The 21,697-nt window shown below is 35.7% G+C and overlaps 1 protein-coding gene across 7 annotated transcripts in view; it reads right to left on the bottom strand.

Moving 5' to 3' along the window:
- Positions 1 to 21,697, bottom strand: part of ssbp2 (single stranded DNA binding protein 2) — a 134,286-nt gene that overhangs the window by 29,823 nt on the left and 82,766 nt on the right. For 5 of the 7 annotated variants that reach the window (XM_062972280.1, XM_062972281.1, XM_062972282.1 and 2 more), the window contains 4 exons: positions 19,000 to 19,089; positions 4,284 to 4,343; positions 3,265 to 3,331; positions 2,142 to 2,212 (listed from right to left, as the gene is read on the bottom strand). In XM_062972280.1, the coding sequence (XP_062828350.1) occupies positions 2,142 to 2,212; positions 3,265 to 3,331; positions 4,284 to 4,343; positions 19,000 to 19,089 (288 nt within the window). The remainder of the gene's footprint in view (positions 1 to 2,141; positions 2,213 to 3,264; positions 3,332 to 4,283; positions 4,344 to 18,999; positions 19,090 to 21,697) is intronic. The other 2 variants (XM_062972284.1, XM_008102996.3) reach the window with 1 other exon arrangement.

Here is a 21,697-nt window from a genome sequence, read left to right as displayed (position 1 = left end):
AATGAATATTTCACTATCATTCTTCTTGTGGTAGGGGCTCTTGTTGTCTGATTAGAATACAATATTTTGGAGGTCCATTTTGGAGACAGGAGGCACCTTTAGCTTGGACACAAACAGATGTTCTCTAAAATACAGTGAAGGGAACACAAAGTGACAAATTTGAGGCAGACCATCATGAAGAGAGCAACAGATCTGTGCTACATACTTTAGACTCTGCCCCTGCCTGAATAAGCGACACCATCAAAATAAACAACAACAACAACAAAAACAACAACAACAACAACCACAACCAAGAGGAAGTGGTTACTTCTGTAGCAGGGCAGAGATACGAAATCTAGTAAATGCAGATTGGCAAGGATCATCGCTACGGCACCAAAATGACATACTCTGATGGTCTGTAGCAGGCATCTTCAAACTGTGGCCCTCCAGCAGAGCCTCCAACTCTCAGAAGTCCCAGCCAGCTTGTTCAATGGTCAGGAATTCTGGGAGTTGGATGCCCAAACAGCTGGAGGGCCACAGTTTGAGGAGGCCTGGCCTGTAGAGTGGCTGGCATGAAGAATGGCCTTCCTTTGGGAAACATTTGTATCAGCAAAAACTATTTTGTTATTCGGAGGAAAAATGGTCTCAGAATGACATTTATGTCAGATCTGCCTTCAAATAAATAAAAACTGTTTTATGTTCTTTTCCTATGGTGGAAAAAAACATGATTTGGATATTCTGAATTACAAATAACACGAATAGTTAAAAAAAAAAAACCACAGGAATGGTGATGATTATATATTTTGCCAAAGAGAAAGAGGTGTACCAGCTACATAGAAACATGTATTCTGGCTCAAGGTGTTTAAGTATTTTAGAACATTCTTCTATACCTTCAAACAAATAGGTTTCATGGCATTTCCTGAGGTCAGAAAATGCCACAAAACTTACTTAATAAAAGGTGGTTGGTTTTTTTCTATTAATTTAACTTGATAAAGGTTAATTCACCTTATGTGAATTATGTGGGTGAGAATGCAATTATCCGCATTTTCCATCATTTTCTAGGATTGTATGATTCCAACTGGATCTTATGCCAACTAGATCACTAATAGGCAATTTAGAGCAATTAGCAGAACAATTCTCCAAAACATGCCATGTTCCATACATCACCAAAAATATATATTCTACAACGATACACAGTTTACAGCAATAGAAGCCAAAACTCTATTTATCTGAAAAAATCTCAAATCAGCTACCATTTTTATATAACAAACATGATCATCTCAGCCCTCATACTCTTAACCATAAGCACTATAACTTTCTATGTGTGTTTATATATTGTAGAGAAATTTGTTTTAAGAAGGAAATACAAATTATTAGTGTTTGAAACTGGCTGGTGTAGCCTATTTTGTAAGGTTAACCATTCCAATATTTTTACTTTTGTAAGATTTGTAACTTTGTATACTGGACTCACCAACACTGAAGCACTTTAATAAGTCAATGCTGTTCTGGATCCTATACTATCCTACTGTAGATTCCCAGAAATATTTCAGTGCAGGTCAGAATAATACATAAAAAGATTTTTTAATTTCAAATATTAGCTTGAAATTATTTTTTATAAATAGTGTGCATCAATTTACCCTGCACCATTATGGTGGATTTTATTAACAGGCTCTGAATACAACTATTTGAGCTTCTAGTCTAAAGATTTTTTTATCAACAATTCGAGAAGCTCTTTGGAGTAATATTTTCTTAGCAAAAGTGTATTGTATTCCAATTAAGCTTATCCAAGGGTCCACCACAAGTTCCATTTTTGTTCAGCTATATTTTCTTAATTTTTTTCTTTGTAAATACAATGTACATTTTAATTAAATTTCAAGTTTTTGTTTCTTAAACTATATTCTACAAAGGGAGAACAACAGATTACTAAGAACAACTAAAGAACCAGAGGAGACACCTTCCTTGCCAAAACAGTTTACCCCAGGAATCATATTTATTTATCTATCATAAAAACAAGAAGTAAGAGGACAGAAGCAGTATTATTTCTAAGTATAAGTATACATAGCAGCTGGAACAATTCTACTATGATGATGATTTCCAATTTAAATAGAAAAACGGCAATTGTGTTAAATGTGACCACTTGAAGTGTAGCATTTGCGCTATACCTGAGGTCCTAGCGGAACCATTCCTCTAGGAGGAGTCATTCTCTGCATTGGCCCACCCATATTTGGATGACCTAAAAAAGACATGAAATAGTATTTTAGGGCTATAGCTTTAAGTTGATCAATTTTATGAATTGATTAAAAGTATTTTTGATTTAAATGATATCTAAAATCACACGGTATACTCCTCCTCCAACTCAACTTTTATTCCAGATATCTAAACCACATCCTTTCTCATACATAGGAGTAGAACATTTCTTGTAAAAAACTTTTCATGGTAGACACATTTACATTCATTACCTAAATATAAAAAAATCATTCTTTTAGAACTTTAATTTAATAAGCATATACATTCAATAATGAATAAATAGAATGAACCCCAAGCTATCTAATGAGTGTTCACAAATCAGGAACTGTTCCCTGATTTTTTCATGTAAACAAAAAACAGGTTTGTTAATTCTTCTTAATGAAATAGTATTAATTGAACCATTTAATATTTATACAATTAGTTTATTAAAATATCTGTAACAGTTACAATGTTAAATAATATCTAGCTGTAAGACTTATTTCAAATTTGAAATCATTTAAAACATTGCTTTGAAAGCACTTAATAAATAATCCAATAATTAAAACTGGGTAAAAAAATATTGGATACTGCAACAGCAACAACGGTTCCTAAATTTCCATAAAATAATAGTAAGTTAGAAAAAAACAAGAGCTGTAAGGTGGGTAAAAAAATCAGAATCATCGAGTGCTTACAGATAAAAATTGCTATTTAATGTGTTGTCTAAGGCTTCTTATTTAATTCCTAACAGAAGATTTCATAGATACAGAACTCAATTCTGTCATCTCTCATGATTCATTTTAATACAGAAAAACAAAACTATTAGAACTCAAGATGAAAGCATAACAGTTATCCATTCTAAACTGTGAGATGATTATGCAAAACAGTTTTTCTCTTTCATCCCATGCCTCTGAGATATACATGAAAAAGAATGATACGAACCTCTAACTCACTGTGCCACAATGCTGCACACTTTTTCCTCACCATTCCACCAGCTGACAGCATTATAACAACAAAAATATCTGTATTGATATTTTAATTTTTAAAAATAATACTATTTACCTTGTTGCCGTGTTGGATCCATTCCACTAGGCAATAATGGCTGACTTCCTGGTACACCCCCAAGTGCCTACAAAAATGAAATCAACAAAAAAAGAATTTCACTAAAAGAACCATTTGAGCACATTCAACCTAAACCTAAGGTCAATCCTGTGAATTAATTTTAAAGTAGATTAGACCAAGTTTTACAAACTGTACTGCAATTTTCAGTTCAAAATATGGGCATCATTCTAATTAACCTTGTCTACCCAGTTGGCTGATTTTGTTGTTGTTATTGTTAGAGGGAAAATACACCATTCCTAGACAGTAGTGCTACAAAAGCCCAATCAATTTAAATTCTAATACAAAACTAAATTCCCATGTGACATTAAATATATGTTTTTAAGTATATTTTACAAGTAATACAGTGATTCTCAACCTGTGCGTCTCCAGATGTTTTGGCCTTCAACCCCCAGAAATTCTAACCGCTGGTAAACTGATTAACATTTCTGGGAGTTGCAGGCCAAAACATCTGGGGTCCCACAGGTTGCGAATCATGAAGTAATATAAAATAATTTATAGTAAAATTTAAATAATTTGCACCTCTCCCTGACAAGAAATTTATAAGTGTGCTTCATGGCCAAAACAAAAGCAGGAAATATTGTATAATTTATTTTCAGTTTTTAGAAAGGGGTAAGGAGTGAGAATGCTAAGCTTGTATTCAGTAAAGGGGATAATGCTAAAAATTGTGTAGCATTTTAGGCACAGTTGACTTCAGCAATGCTCATGTTGCAATACATCACTTGGTTTTTCAATTTCTACAGCACTATTCTTTGCCTGGATAAATGGATAAAGACTAAGATATGAAAAGTTTGACTTTAGCCCCAATAAAGCTTGCACTGTGGTCAACACATGGCACTGTGTCCCAAATCAAATAAAATTTATCTGACATTATTGTACTAAAAATGAAAGTTTGAAAATTTTGGCTTTTCAACTGAAATATTATCTTGACACTTATAATTTCTTAACAAAAGGACTGTTACCTGGTTTGGTATCCTTAAAGGTGGTCGTGGACCTCCTGGGTATCGGGGAGACATGAAAGGCTACAAAAAGAGATTATTATATTAAGAACGTTGATATACCAAATACTGTTTTGTGGTTCTAGGCACCATTAAAAGTAATACTAGTGACTTTTTTAAAACAAGTTGTTATTACACATCCTCTCCTTGTAATTCAACTGTTATGATCTGCAGCTAAAGACATTGTGGAGTCACTAAGCACCAGCACTTATTTCTTCAAAAGGTCAACACCCCCAATGTAGTCCTTGGAGGGTCAAAAGAAACCAGCTCCTAGCAGAGATCAGAACTGAAGAATGGCCATATTGCAGACATTATGGTAAGACGGGAGTTTGCACTATGTAAACAAGCAGAGTGCTAGATTGCTACATGAAAGGAGAATTTTGTGCCTAAACATCCAGGATTCAGGAATGACATTGCAACCACTGCTTGAGGAAGACAGGGGAACATGTTCTTGTCTGAATGTTGGACTGCTACAGTTGATTATATTGGCTAGGGCTGATGGGAAACGCCAACAATCTAGAGCACTAGGTATTTCCCATTCCTGCTGTTTCCATTATCTGACAGAAGTCTCCTAAGCCCATGTAACTGTAAACAGGGCTGGGAATGGAGCTAAGGCAAAGCTTGCCAAGAACACACAAAAAGTCTGTGTCTAAGCATTAGTTAAGCCAGTTCAGGAGTCTTCCATTGCTCAGATAGGTAAGCTCAAGATTCTGAAGTTCATTTGGTACTAACCCCTAGGGCTTCAGAAACTGCACTGTACTATAGTGCCTTGAAAGCATCCGACGCAAGCTTTTGTACATCTCTTTTTGTGATTTGTGACAAAGATAAAGCAGGGGAAGAATATGAGCAAGATTAAACAGAGCAAGGCCTTCGATTTTCATGAAGTTTGGTTGATTGTTCAACAATGCTCTCCACCTCAAACCTTTACATTTTGACATGGCAGCTCACTTCACAAACATTTGGCTTAGTTGTGTTTGTAATTCCATTTCTGGACAGGTGGCAGATAAACGTATTAAGACAGGAGCAGAAAAAGTTCTTGTGGTACTTAAAAAGACTAATACGTTTTATTGTGCATGACCCTTCACGAAGTACATCTAATCTACTTCATGAGATGCCAATCACAATATAACTGCGATCTATTAGACCATTTTGTGAGAAGACTCTTCAGAAAAATGGAATCTTGTAATTGTAACTGCATCTTTGAATTGTGCAATGTCTGAGTCAGGATCTACACTGTCCTTTGTCCCAGGATCTGATTACAGATAATGTAATGCTTTGAACTGGGATAATATGAATCTACTGCCATATAGCCTGGGATAAGCAGAAAATCTGGGATCAGAACCTGGAATATAAGGCAGTGTAGAAGGGGCCTCAGTTTAAGCAAGTCACATCATCATAGAAACAACACTTGCTATATTATTCTCCAAAGCTCTACAAAAATGACTGTAGTAGTGTTTTCATTGCTATGAAAACAAAATAGAGAACTACAATAAATATTAAAATCTCATCAGTTTACACATTATATTGATTATGCAAACAAAATATATAGTATTATATAACATGGTATAATTTAAGAACTGAGATTTGCAATTGAATCATTATTTCAACCAGCATCCAAGACCCAGTGAGATTCAAATTTTGACATTAATATGACAGACCTTAGCTGACTTTTTAATTTAATTTGGCATAAATATTTTTCTATGTGAAAAAATTAGTTCTTTAAAATTGTTCTGTGTAGCTGTAGAGAATGAACTCATTTTTCATATGACCTGAAATATACACTTTCCTCTTAAATGCTAGCTTAAACCTTAAGATCCATTTCAGATGTCCTGCCACCAGCTGACTATATGGTAAAATTACAATATGAAACTGGATTTAGCTCTCCCCTCCGCTTCTCTCCCTTCCCACATGCACACTTTTATTTTTATTTAAGATGCCACCATCTTTAAAAGTCTATTCTATTGCACTTGATACTTCTTGAGTAACTGAGAGCTTACTTGCCTACAATAAATTGTACATCTTAATGCTATCATTTCAACAGGATTACTTTCATAAAGTTTTTGGAATTTGGCATACTGTGATATCACATTCTGACAAGAAAAAAGACCGGATCGCTATGGTTGTTGCTAACATTCTTAAAGGAAAATTACATACAAGAGACTGTATTTATATTTCAGTGGATGTTAGACTCTAGAACTGAGTCCACGTAAATACTTAAATTTTGTATCATAGTCTCAGCTGGATTTCTAGAAGCACAAAGTTCACCGTTCTCATTTACAAATTAACAAGAAGGATAACATATTTCTGTCAACTGTCTCATTTTCTCAATTGAAGACCTTAGTTTTATATTCCTATCATATAATTTTCTGATAGAAAGGTACACAGAAGGAAAATACCTGTGATACAACTATTTCCTTATGAAAGGCCCATTTCTTCCAAAATCCATTTCACATAATGAGCAATTAAGTACCTTTGGGCAATAAACATCAGGATATTAGTTCATCTGCACTCCCAGTCTCCTCCTCACTGGCAATAAACTTACAGACGAATGCTGGAGGTGACGAATAGTCAACCAGGCTAGTAGTTAGTAGCCTTGTCATGAGTTCGAAGCCAGCTCGTATCGGAGTGAGCACCTGACCATTAAAAAAATAGCCCTGCTTGTTGTTGACCTAAGCAACCTGAAAGATAGTTACATCTATCAAGTAGGAAATTTAGGTACCGCTTATGTGGGGAGGCTAATTTAACTAATTTACGACACCATAAAAATCGCCCAGCAGCATTTGGAATGAGGAAGTATCCATGAAGGACTCGTTGTCACACTGGATGATGATGCAGCTGTTCCCCCTGTGGCCGGAATCGAGCATACCCTCACTAAGCTGGAAGCTGGAGAATGTTACATTGCCTCTGTGTCTCTGTCTCTATGTTCATATGGCATTGAATGTTTGACGTGTATGTGTACATTATGATCCATCCTGAGTCCCCTTCGGGGTCAGAAGGGCGGAATATAAATACTGTAAATAAATAATAATAAATAGTCATTGATGCATTTATCCATCCCCCTTTTAAGGCCATCCAAGTCAAAACTTTAGTTACATTTTGTGGCAATGACTTCCACAATTTAATTATTGGTATGCTTTATGTGAAGAAGTATTTCATTTAATCTTTCCTGAATGTTGAACTAATAATCTCTCTTATCTACTTTCTCCACACCATGCATGCTTTTATACATCACTGTCATGTCTCTTCTTACCGTACTTTCTTTTTTCTAATCTAATGTTGCAAATCTTCCTCATAAAGTAACTTTTCCAGTTAGGATATAATCAAACGTATCATTTAAATGCATTCTGAGTATTTCTGTTTCTTTAAGTGCTACCTTCCCATAAGTCCAGTACTCGTCTATCATGACTATAAATTAAAAAGCATGTGTTAAGATGAAACCAAAACTGAATAAGTGATATAAAAACAAAATGCTATTGTTCAAACAACTTTGTTTTAAAATGCCAGGAAAAATGGAAAATATATGAAAACAGATTCCAAGTGAGCCTCCTTGAAGAGAGCATACAACTGGCCTTCAACTTTTGTGAGTGTTACAGACAAAGGATCCCAGAGGAAGTGGAAAAAGTGCAAATACAGGTCCACTATTTTTTTTTAACTGAGAGAACACTTCTCTAGGCATTTTAGGTCAATTTCTGCCATAAGTTGTTTCAAGAGTTGTTGACTACTAGATTCTGAAAAATGGAAAAAAGTTGCTTAACCTCTCCTTTCCTGCCATTTTCTCATGCACCTTGTTCTCTAAAGACTTATGGAGGAAACTGAGACCTTTCCAGATGGGGCTTTGACTTAAACTGAGTTACCCATTAGTTCTCAAAGATACTCCCAAGTAAATTCACAATGGATTAGAATCTCAAAAAAAAAAAAAAAAAAAAGGCCAGACACCAAATTATGGTATAATACATTTTTTGAAATAATGAATATGGACAAATTAACATATCTATTATCAAACACCCAAGGCAAGCCAAGAAAACAAACAAATTGGGAATCAATCAAAAACTATTTAAAAAAAGAAAAATGCAAGATAATAATATGAAAACAGTTTAGAGAAGAAAGATTGAATAATGGGCCACCCCAGAACATACAAATAAGGAGAAAATAAGCAATTAGGTAGACAAGGGCACAATGGATATAAAAAGATCAATTTTCAAAGCACCGCACAATAGAAGGAAGTTAATTTTAATGTAATTGTATTGTTGGTGCATAGATGTTGCGTCTGTTGGGATGACGCAACCTATGTTTTTTTGTTTGTTATGGTTTTGCACAATGGTATGTCTGTATGTCCTTCACTTATGATACATGTTTGATTGTTTGTTTGTTTTTTCTTTTTTCGTTTTAATAATAAACATTAAAAAATCATTTTTGCTATTTCACTGACAATGTGAAATATGTTATCAACTACATATTTTCCTGTACCTACTATTGGGGAAACAAATAGTATATTTATGATTAAAAGAAATAATCTATTATCTCAGAAACATTTGTATTATGAACATGAACCCAAGGGTTCAAATTGCATCAGTGTGAGCTGATGTTCACTTTTACTGATGATCTTACTTGAGGTTAATCCATATGCATCATTCATTCTGCTGTTTGGTTGAATCAAATTACGTGTAGAGCGGTGAACATGGAAGTGGCAGTTTCACAAAGCTTAAAGATAGCTGGGCTTACTATGAGCTGAGCTTTCTGATAATTACTATAGAATTTTTCATCCAGGAGGTCCAAGAATGCTACTTTAAACTACATCTCCAAAAAGCTTGTTTAAAAGTAATCTAGCTCTGTAAAAATTTGTCTTCAGCTAAAAATTGAAATTTTTATACAAGGTTACTAAGTAGCACTTCTTCCAAAATAGTTCTGACCATTGTTTTTATTTCCTTCAGATAGCTTCAGACTGTACTTGCTATCAAATTACACAGCAAACAAAAGGAAATCCATTAGCCTTCTAAGAACAGTTTGTGAATCGAGCATCTATATGAGTGACTAGGATGCAAGAGTCTTGACAGAAAATCTATGTTTGTTATGGTTTAGCCTTTGCAATACAAATATTCTGTGTGTATTTCCTCCCTGTCTAAAACAAAACAATGATCTCTTCAACATCTCTATGTTGCGTTTCCTCTTGATGGCTCAAAAGATCTTTCCTTGCTCTTCCTCCACAGGACAGAATATGAAATCTTGATTTTGCACCATTGATTTGAGTTCTTTTTTTCCTTACTTGAGAGTCAGGATTGGGTTATCAGAGAGAGATGCTCTTAAGTGCACTAGAAAACACACAGTGCCTTTCCAGAAGATTAAAAAAATTGAATCTATATTTGTGCTAGCCACAATCCAATATTAGACAGCGATATCCTGTCTCAATGCAATCTGAACATCTGTTTGCAGGACAATTATTGAACAAACCACAGCAAACAGGAACAAAATTTCGAAACGGAATCATGTTGATTTTTCTATGTCAATTGTTTGGTTCACAAATGTTAGGCTATTTCATCTTTTTGGAAAGTAAGTTGAGAATCACACTGTTTGCAGATTATGCTTGTTACATCTCACCATCCCCCCCTGAACAACTCATATGGGGGTTAAAAGAAAGATGTCTGGTCAGCAAAGATGAATGAGAAGATGTTTGGTAGGTGAGCCTGCTTATCCTAGGATGAGATGACCTTGCTTATCTTAGCAGGACACCGATGTAGTTAGACAAATGCATCTTTTCTAAAATACCTCTTGGTTTTAAATAAACTACGTGAACTGCTCTCACAACCAACACATGCATAAATTAAGATACTTGCAAGATTTCAGGGGCATTGCCAATGAAGACAACTAACTCATTATATATTTTTTCATTAACACTTATTGTTATTTCACTAATATATACAGCTTCTCTCTCTCTCTCTCTCTCTCTCTCTCTCTCTCTCTCTCTCTCTCACACACACACACACAAACAAAAACGCCAACATTATCTCAAGCCTTATATTATATCCATTATACTTCAGAGTGAAAAACGAATCCTAAATTGGTTTTCTGATGTTTTTGTTTTTAAGAAATAATAGTGCTGATCTATCTGATCAATTCTGTCCCAATACACATACAGCATTGTCAGAGGAAGAGTAAATGCAGATAATGCAGTAACCACTAGATGGCATGATAATCTCACACAGATCTTAGATATATTCACGTAAGCCTTTACATAAGAACAGAATATAAAATGTAACTTTGGAAGTCATTGTCAATAGCCCTTCTCTTATCGCTACATTAGTATATTCACAACTAGAACCAGTAATTTTGTTGTTTTCCTGCATGTTGTGCTTACAAGTGAACTTCTGTTTGAGAACAATCTTTTTGTTCCAGGGCATTAAGAGTTAACTATTTTGTAGCATTTCCTGGGTGAGTTAGATATGAACTCTGTTCTATTCTCTGCATGACTTGCCTTGTACATGGGGAAAATCTATGAGCTGGATCCAACAGCACAGGCAGTGCTGAGCTCAGGGATAGGAGCCTTTAAATTCCCCCTTCCAGTTATAGCCCCACGTTTCCATTTCACGGCCCCCCCCCCACAAGATTGATACTACAAAAGACACAAGAGCTACCAGCAAAAACAAATATTGAGTCTTCCCCATTTGCTTTCTACTCACGTGTGTATGTGCATAAATTAATTCAAAAACATAAAGGTGGATTTTACAATGTCACCAGTGAGGTTTTTATTGGGTATTATTGACAAATAATTGGATAGCAAATATGGACTACTTCTTTGCTCTATAACAGCCACATGAGTACTGTTTGCTCAAACAGGGAAACAGACTGAAACATTGATGATGGAAAAATTGGTTGTTAATGTTGGGGGCTTTGCTAAGGCCACCAAATTGATGTGGACTTTAAATGACAAACTAGTTAAAGACTTTTTGAAAGACTGGAAACAGTCTATCATCTTTTTGAGCAATTAAAAATCTAATGATGTGTTAATGTGTGGTTATGGCTACTAGTAAATCTAGTTAGCTGAATTTAGCTAGATTCGGTTAGCTTCTGACACGATAAATAAACAAATAGCTAGATCTGTACTGGTTAATAAATATACAGTATTCTATATTAATTTTTTCATTACAGTCAATAGGCAGGGGCCAGAATTTTATGTTTATTAGCTAGTTAGTGAATAGGTTGCAATTATCTAGTGTTTTAGAAATGTACCATTATCTTTAGTTTGAGTTTAGCTATATATTTATATTATATATGTATAGTCCTTTTCTTTCTCCTTCTTTTTTCAAAATGTTGATTGATCTGTCATGAATTAGTTTGTCTGCATTAAAAATCAATAAATATGAAATCTTTAAAAAACAGGATGTGTTAATTTGCAGCAACTCCTCTCTGTGAAATTGGTGAGAACACCAAACTATTTAGAAAATGGGTCCTTGGAGATCCCTGACCAACACTCCCTGCCAGTTTTTTGGCCCCCACTTTTCAACACTGTGTTCCATACAGCAAGAAAATGGCAAAGTTATTCCCCATGGCAAATAGGCAGAGGAGAGCATTCATGGATCAACTTCATACATATGTTACTCTTCATACACTGCTGAAAGCAACAGAGGTTGCTTTCCAGTGCTATCCAGAGCAAATGCACAAATAAATATGGAAAGCAGTTTCAAGTCCCTAAATGTTACATTTACAGTGTCCTTCACTCAAAGCCAGCAGAATATGTAGCAAGACCCACAAGACCCAAATAACTGAAAAAATATTTTTTGAGTCTACGATTCTTATTGCTTCACATATGAAGCATCAGAACTGGGACAAGGCTAAGTTAATCAAGGGAATAGTCTAGGGGCTGTAGTAGAGCAGCTAGCTGCAGGAAATCTGTTGACCATAGGATTGGCAGTTTGAAGCTGCGAGTTGGGGTGAGCTCATGACTATCAGCCCTAGCTTCTGTCAACCTAGCAATTCGAAAGCATGTAATGCGAGTAGATCAATAGATACCGCCTCAGCGGGAAGGTAAAAGGGCTCCCCCTGCAGATATGCAAAACATGCTGGCAACACGATCTGAGATGTCTATAATAAGCGGCTCCTTGGCATGGAAAAATTGAACAAGATCACCTTCCCATGGCCAGAGTTGAGCATTGCCTCAAGACACCAGAGATGAAAAAGGGGGAAGGCCTTTACCTCTGTCTGTGTATTGTATGTAGTTGTGTAAAAGGCACTGAATGTTTGCCTTATATGTGTTCTGTAACCCAGCATAATTGTAAAGTAGTATAATCATGGAACCTTTAATGGTCTTCCAAAGAAACCTGTAATTCCTAGAAATGCATTTTTAAAACTACTGCTCTGTTGTGTTGGTTAGGAGGTATTGTTTTATGCCAGTCAGAGATTGCTAAAATTATGTATGTGTTGACCACTTTCCTCACAGTATCCATTAACTGGGTTAGATATCACTGGTTCTGAATTTTCTGCTGTTACTGACTTTTTAAAAAGAAGAATAACACCAAAAATTATGCCTTTACAATTCATAGAAATGCTGGTTAATATTCTTTTCTTATTTTTATAATGATAATGTTCATTTATGCTTTTTTCAGTGTACCTACAATGGCATCTATCTGTTTTTGTTAACAAATACGCATTAGCTGGTGAAAAATATTTTTTGCCTAGTACAGTTTCTTCAAATAGAATGATTGCATATCCCTTTGGCCTAACTGGCATACAGATCAATATCTTGAGAAAAGCAGAAGACAACATATTTAAATAATAGATTTTTGTATATTATGGGATGACAAGGTCCATCTAGATTTAGTGCTTTTCAGCCAGTCTTACAATATAAAACTGAAATTGGTCAGCTGACAGTAGTTTATAGAACTGTGCTTTGAGCCTGAGTCAGACATAATATAAAAACAGTTTCAATTTTGTAAAAGTATAGATACAAAGCCAGTTTTAATTATGAATTTTAAACTCCTGTGTTTTAATCTCTTTTATGTGTATTTTAATATGTATCTTCTAAAATATGTTTTAGTATGTATCTTCTATAAAAATACACTTGATATGTACATTTATAGAATATTTACAATGTGTTTTAACTCTGCTGTAACTCACCTAGAGCCACAAGGAGAGGTGGGCAAAATAAATAAATAAATAAATAATAGGATAATTTGAATAAATAATAATAACAATAACAACAACTTTATTTATATTCCGCCCCCTCTCCCTGAGGGAACTCAGGGCATATTCACAACAAAAGATGGCAAACATTCAATGCCAGATACAATATATATATATATAAATGTTCTGACCGTTTCTGCCTTAAAGTAAACAGCGAAACTGAACACCCAAAACCCATGAAACTTGGCCACAAAAGACATGGTCATCCCAACTGTGTTTAGAAATCAAAACCAAAAAATAAATAAAATTCAAACTGGAAGTCACTCAAAACCCCCCAAAAACGAAAACTGCACTGTGCGCATGCGCAGAGTAGCCGCCACCCTTGGAAGACATATGTGCATGAAAAGCAGCTGCGCACGAGCATCCCATCCACCGTGGCCAGCGGATTGTATAATGCGAGGGAGGAGGATAATAGGCCTAAACAACCACATCCGGCAAGGGAACAAGGCAGAGGAAAGCATTTCCCCTTTCAAGTTTTTAAAAACTTCTTTTCTTGGAATTCAGTCAGGGACTCTGCAAAAACGACATAGCGCGAACGCAGGTGGGATAAGGGAGGGAGAGCGAACAACAACTCCCACAATCCCTAACCGGCTATTTGGGACTATGGCAGTAGTAGTCCAAATGGAGGCCCATTTCATCAGAAAACTGCTTGATTGTGCTAAAAGAAACGACCTCGCAGCCCTTCCGTGGGTGTCTGGTAAGCAAATAGAGGCATTTATGAAGTAATGGCGGCGTAGCTTTTTCCCACCCGGCTCTTCCGCCCTCCCTCCCTCCCTCCTCTTCCCTCCTTCTCTCAAAGTCCCTGACTGACTTCAAAGAAAAAAAGTTTTAAAAGCTGGAATAGGGGAAAGCAACGCTGGCAGGCAGAGGGAGGGAGGGCAAAAGAGACCGGAGGGACAAAGCAACGCAACCATTACTTGAGAAACGCCTCAGTTTGCTTACCAGACACCCTCAGAAGGGCTGCGAGGTCGTTTCTTTAAGCACCATCAAGCAGTTCTCTGACAAAATGGGTCCCCATTTGAACTACAACTCCCACAATCCCAAACAAGGAAGCAGCCAGTCTATCACGCTAAAAGCCCATTAAATAATAATCAAGGTGACACACTGCAGCATGCATGTCTGGTTCCTAGCAAGAGTAAGCCAATGTAAAACAACAAAATTCTCCAAATATTGCAACAATCTACAACCAGGACAGTGAAAACACACCAACACTATGAACACAGGGAAAACTGGGCCAGCTAACACCTTCCAAAAAATGATGGCAAATGAATAAAACCAAGATCCCAGTATTAAAAACCAATAAAACCAGGACATAAAATAAACAACAACACTTTGAACACAGGGAAATACCACACAGGAAACAATCAGGAAAAATAATACAAAACAATATAATGTATACAATCAGGACAACAAATAAAAGGGAAACCATCTGAAAACAAGGGAATTCAAGCAAGGAAACAATCAGGGCCAGCTAACACCAGCCAGCCAGAAATACCCCCATGGAGGAAGCGGCCAGGCTTCGAAGCAACATGCTAATCATGATGACTCATTGCAGCTTTCATACTACAAACAAGATTTTTAACACCAAACATGGACAATACTCCACAGGGACATAAACCCCCTCTAGCCTCACTACTTCCTTCCAAATGCAAAACAATAGTAACCAACATGAATAACACTACAAAGCTTTGCATCAACTTCCTCAACAATTTTTTATCAACGCCACCAGACTACGCCACAGTAACACGTGGCCGGGCACAGCTAGTTCATAATAAGAAACATAAAACAAACAACCATGTCCCCAAAACACAATCCAACATAGCAGACATTAGACATAAATTATATAAACAACAGTAACATTCATTTAAAATAATTAAAATATTATACAGCCAATAACGCCAGCGAGGTCAACTATATCAACTGAGCCAAAACCAATTGAGGTGACCATTACTAAGTGGTGGTGGAGAAACAGGCACACCCAACCTCAAACCAAAGCCAGAAACCAAAGCGGTTTCTGCTATTATTATTATTATTATTATTATTATTATTATTATTATTATTATTATTATTATTATTATTACAAAAGCTGGGTGGCCATCTGTTGGGAGTGCTTTGTTTGTGCTTTTCCTGCACGGCAGTAGAGGGTTGGACTGGATGGCCCTTGGGTTGCTCCTATTATTATTATTATTATTATTATTATTATTATTATTATTATTATTACTACTACTACAAAGTCTAGATGGCCATCAGTTGAGGTTGCTTTGTTTGTGCTTTTCCTGCATGGCAGAAGGAGTTGGACTGGATGGTCCCTGGGGTCCTTCCACTGAAATACAGTTAAGTTTATAATGAGATGCAACTTAACATAAAAATAAAACATCTAGAATGTCTGGTCTTAGAGCCAATATGACTTCTGCATGACAGGAAATTCATAGAAACTGCTTTTAAATTCATAGAATACAACTTTTAAAAGCACAACATACAAAATGCGACCAAACTTACTGAAACAGGAAAGGGTCTCCTCAATATTAAAACAGTTTTTTTTAAGGAAGAGTGTGTAACTATGAATGTCTACCAATCAAGAGATAGTTTCCTGGTGTTATAAATCTGCAGTTTTCAGTTCCGAGCAGATTCTAATACACAACTAAGTATTATACTGAGAGAGACCAAACAAAAAAGACCTGCTTGCAGAAACAGTGTTTTTTCTCCAATTCCCTCACCAACCATGTAAGTAAATTCAGCAAGATTCCTGTTTGAAGGCTACGTCTACCTTGTCTTGCAGAATTATTTACATAAAAACATGTAAAGCTTGTCCTCATTTTGCTGTATTATAACCAGTAACTGAAATAGATTTAACTGATATTGCTATTGGTTGATGTATACACAAAACTCAATATGATTCAAAATGGGTTTAAATAGTAGTAATAGTTTCACTTGTCTATGGCATAACAACCATTCACAATACTGACAATATCAAGTACAACAAATGGAATACATTACGTACATTAGATAAAATAATTATAAAGGAAGCTAAAAATGAGGGAATTTTTTTTACTTGATAAAACGTCAGACCAATAACTGATTCCTTTTGCCACCCACTGCTGATGTCTTTGCAGCTGATATTCTGAGCTGCTACCACAAAGGTGGCAACCTTGAGTGTAATGGCTTTAGAATGATCTGCCAACAGGTCATAAATTTATCAGGCAACATCCAGCTTGCCCTCACTCACAAAAGGTCACCTAAGAAATGCATACTGGGGTCACTATACAACGGGCACTGTAATAAATGGTGAACTAGGTCTTCCACCTCTCCAAAGCCACAAATACATAGTTCCAGGGATTCCCTTTATGCCTTACCTCTAGTTGAGCTGATGATATTGTTTGTGAATTGAGAGTTGTAAAAGCTTTTCTAACAGTAACAAAGAAATAAGTATTGGAAATACTGTTGAAAATGTTGGTCTTTCTTTAGAAGGGTGTACTATGGTGAGAACATTCATTATCATATGAATTAAACTCAAAAATATTATCTCTAATAAAATACTTCTGTAAGGCACTGTACAACTTTATAAATACTTATTTACAAGAAGATAATATGAAACATCGAGTGTCTGAATTAACAGGATATTACTATTTCCTTTTAAATAAGGATGCTTTTTGAAAAAGAAAATCAGAGGGAGGACATCAAATAACAAAAGGAAATGATTTTCACAGAAACAAAATAAGAAATTAAGCCACACATGTCTGTTTTATAATTCCAATTACTTTTTAAAAAATAAATTACTAAATCTATGGAGTAGAACAGCCTTGACTTAAAACAGTTCAATTATTTATAGCACATTACTTAATTCCTCTCCTCTAGAAAAATCAACCACTAAAGTCTCATCAATACACATCATAGTTGAATAAGTATACTTTCACATCACATCGCATAACTGAGAAATTTAAAATTTCCATGACAATTATTATCTATATGCCTATACAAGTTGCACTGGTAGAAAGGTAGCTTCCTGGCATCACATTTAAATGAGTGGTAGCTAATAGAACAAAGAAGCCCATTACTGTGCTCTTGGTTGCAAAGTAACCCTTGTGAATAAACTCTGGTTTATGGTATCAAAACTGGTTTATGCTATAAAAAATTTAAAAGTGTGAAACACAGTTGTCCTTAAATGGATCACACACAATTCAAAACACAATAATTTAATACAAGGATGCAGGAAAACTCTGCACTCATAGGAATGTGGTTAAATGAGCTGAATTGCACTGAGAAGAACCTAAAATTCTGTCTGGAAGGAGAATTCTAAAAAGCAGAAACATGGGAATGAAGGTGTGTATGAGAGGTAACCCATAAGATCACTTACATAATAGACGCTTCATGTTTATTGGCTATCCCATTAAGCAATTGTGTGTCCCATTCTATAGGCATGTACTAGATGGGGGTACTGTATTTGAGTTTTTTGTGTGTTTCACACAAATATTTATAATTTTATTTATTTCAAACAAATGTATACCCTTTTTTTTAAAAAAAAAAAAACAATTCTCCTGACAAAATGTCAGTTACCATACAAAGCATTTAAGAACCAATCATATATTTGACCAGGATATAAGACACTTGAAAAATGAGAAAATAAACAGACAGAAAGAAAGCCGCCCAGAAAACAGTACATCATTCTCATGGGTAGTTCCACAACTTAAACGCCTCTGCTTAAAAAAGAGAAGCATGCACACCATACCACTACAGCTCTCTTTTGCCCATCAGGAAGAAAAACCATGTGAAACAATATTCATATTCTGCAACCATCTAAAAATTATACAACATTCTATCTACACATAATACATCAAGATAGAAGCTGTTTTCTGTTGTATTTTTAGTGATAAAAATATTCAATTATATATTGATTTCTAATTCATTGTTTTATTAGTTATCTTAGCAGAATTATACATGATTTCATTTTCTTTCCAAGTAGATTGGAGAAAGTAAATACTTGCACAGAAAGAATACTGTTTCTCCAACTGCTCCTGTACCTATTCTTGAGCTTGAAAACTGATATGAGGGCACACTAAGAAAACACCAATACTCCAATTCACATAGCCTCCTCTTAAATAATACATAAAGGAACTGAAATATTTTGTTCTAATTTGAATAACAAGATTAGACTACTCATTTTCCACAGGTCTGCTTAACTCTTATGGTATCAGTCCAATGTAATCTCAAAATAGGAAGACTCTATAGTGAAAACAAAGCAAGAAACCAATGTTGGGGTAGAAAATATGCCATCTATGGCACAATTAGATTAACTCTTGCACGTCCAAAATTCTATTACAAGTATGCTCTGCTTTACACTTTTCAACTTCTGATACAAAATAGCATTACATTGCCTCATTGTGTTTTAAAAATATGCATTATATACATTGCAAGATTTGAAGCCGTGCCCTTTTATGGGAGTGCCAAATAATACTCTTGGCCCATTTCTAAGTCCTAAAGTTCCTATATTCATAATTGTTCTGAATACCTGAAAAAAACCCGGTGGTACAGGACCTACTGGCATGCCATCTCCTGGGGGAATGTTTCCTAGCACTGGACTGGGAGCTGCTGCAGCGCTCTGAAAAGAACAAAGGAAAAATAAACCTTTGTCATTGCACAACAGGCACACAACCAAACACTACTTTGACCACAATATGTCAAGGCAGAAAGTAACACTCTCTGCTCAACATTTTTCATAGTTTCCTCCATTTAAACCATCAGTGCTCATTTTAAAGATACAGTTAAAACACTTAAATTCAGTTTAAACTGAGGTTTTTTAAAAAAAACTGGCTGCCTTAGACTGGGAGTCAAGCTTAGGGATCAAGAATCTTAGCACACATTTGACTTAATCATGTGTTTGCGTATGGTTCTGTTATAAGCAAACCTGAATATCAGCATACGCTCAGGGAAAGATCATGCGTAAGTCAAAGGAGAACGTTATGGAAAAAAAGCCAGACAGAAATAAGCACATTTAAAGATTAAGCTACACAACAAATGCAAGATCCACAGCTGGATCTCCTTCATACTCTTCTTTGCTCTAAAAGAAGATGCCACATAGACCTGATATCTACTCCATGCAAAAAGTCATCAAAAGCTGCAGCTAATGCGTCAGCTGCACCCTTTCCTAGAACTAGAAGACCTAAAGGTGGTAGTATATGCAGTGGTAATCTCAAGGTTGGACTTCTGCAATGCATTGGATTATCTGTGAACAAAGTTCAGAAATTCCAATTAGTTCATAATATGGCAGCCAGATTGGTTAAGGGAACATCTAGGAATGAGCATATCACAGCTATCCTAAAATCACTCCACTGGTTGCCTACATGATTTGGGTTCAGATTACTTGCAGGATTGCCTTCTCCATCTCATAGACTCAAGTCTTCTGGGGGACGTTCAACCAGCCAGAACTCAACTAGCAACTGTCACCCAGAGGACCTTTTCATCAGCCACCTCTAGACCGTGGAATGACCTGCCAGAATAAATTCGACAGCTAAACGAGATTCAGAATTTAAAACAATTACAGACCTATCTCTTCTGGCAGGTCTTCCCAATTTAATGTTGTGAGCTCACATTTCTCTCTTGCCTTTTGGGGTGGTGGTAATTTTTTGATCAAACAAAAGAAATTAGGTTTCCATAGTGAAACAGAGAATGAAATTAGCTACCTTTGGCCACTAGTAAAATAACTGAGTATCTCCTACAAGTGAAAATTAAAACCAGACAATTGCCACTTCTATGTACATTATTAGAACTCCCATTACATGGAGATTTCTAAAAGTCTTCCTCCCAACAGAACATTTTGTAATTGTGTAGGGCTTCTGACACCACAATCCTATGAGCATAGGACTTTAGGAGATTTGCTTTCATTTTATTAATGAATTGCTAATATCTGCCTTATGGAATAGAACTTATGCTAATTAATGTAACTGGCCACTGGATGTCACTTTTGCATGCAGTGTATAGAACTACGGTCTGAATTGAATGTTCGTGTTCATGTAACTCTGAGAATATAAGAAAATTAAATTTGATTACACTATATTTTTATTTTTGCCAATGCAAAACAAACATATTTTTGTTTGGTGATTTCAAGTCATTTTTAGCTTATAGTGAGTCTAAAGTGAATCTAACATGGGTTTTTTTTAAAAGCAAGATTTGTTTAAAGAGACTTTGCCATTTGCTTCCTCTAAGATTGAGAACATGACTTGCTCAAGGCCTCTCAGTGGGTTTCCATGCTTGAGCAGGGATTTATACCCTGGTCTCTCAGTATTCTGGTCGAACATTCATTAAACCACCAAATTACTGAAATCTTGACAACTAAAGTTTTGATGTTGCTGAATGTAGCAGGTCAGCACATGGATATAAATATAATGAGAGTTCGAACATGCAGAGAAAGTAGTAATTTGGCTCAAAACCGAATATTATACCGCAGAGATTAATTTTTGTAAACATTACTAGCTGAAAGTATTAATCTCAATACTAAATTTGTCAAAATAGACTGCAATATAAACATGCACAAACATGGGAGCCTGTGTGCTGTAGTGGTTTAACCACTAAGCTGCAATGCTGGAAAACAGAGTTCAAACCCGCACTTGTCTATTTAAACACACTGGGTGATCTTGGGCAAGACATACTCTCTCAGCAAATATGCCAATAAATCAAAATTAGAAACTGTTTTCCATACACTGCAAATATACTACATAACGTTATGTTGCTCCCAATACAGTTCTATCTGTTACAAATACGATGATCAGACTTCATGGAAATACTTCTTTTAAGCCAGGGGAGGAAACCTCATTTTAAAGCTTATTAACTCTGACCTATGAGCCTAATGTAACCCACAGAAATTCCCCATCCAGTCTGTAGAGGTTGCAGACCACCTGCCTCCTCAAAATATCATTTGTAGAAGCAGCCCTAGTCTCTGACCATGGATCAAAAATCCTTGAAATTCCTTTGTTGATTTCATTCCCATACCTAGTTGGGTAGATGCCTTCACTCCTTATTCCTCCAATTGGTGAACTATTTCCACATAACTTCTATAGCATATACTACAGTATTTAAGAAAATGCTGGATTAACTACCACCCTTTTTGTAATTTTGTACCTTCGTCCTTTGACAGGAGATAACATGAAATGTGTCCTTCAAGATATTTTATAGCTGATCACCCTTAACCAAAAGTTAAATGCAAGCTGCAT

The sequence above is a fragment of the Anolis carolinensis genome, chromosome 2, assembly GCF_035594765.1.
Source record: "Anolis carolinensis isolate JA03-04 chromosome 2, rAnoCar3.1.pri, whole genome shotgun sequence".
Taxonomy (NCBI): Eukaryota; Metazoa; Chordata; class Lepidosauria; order Squamata; family Dactyloidae; genus Anolis; species Anolis carolinensis.
Note: the sequence above shows the minus strand (reverse complement) of the source record. Positions and strands in the feature narration are given on the sequence as shown.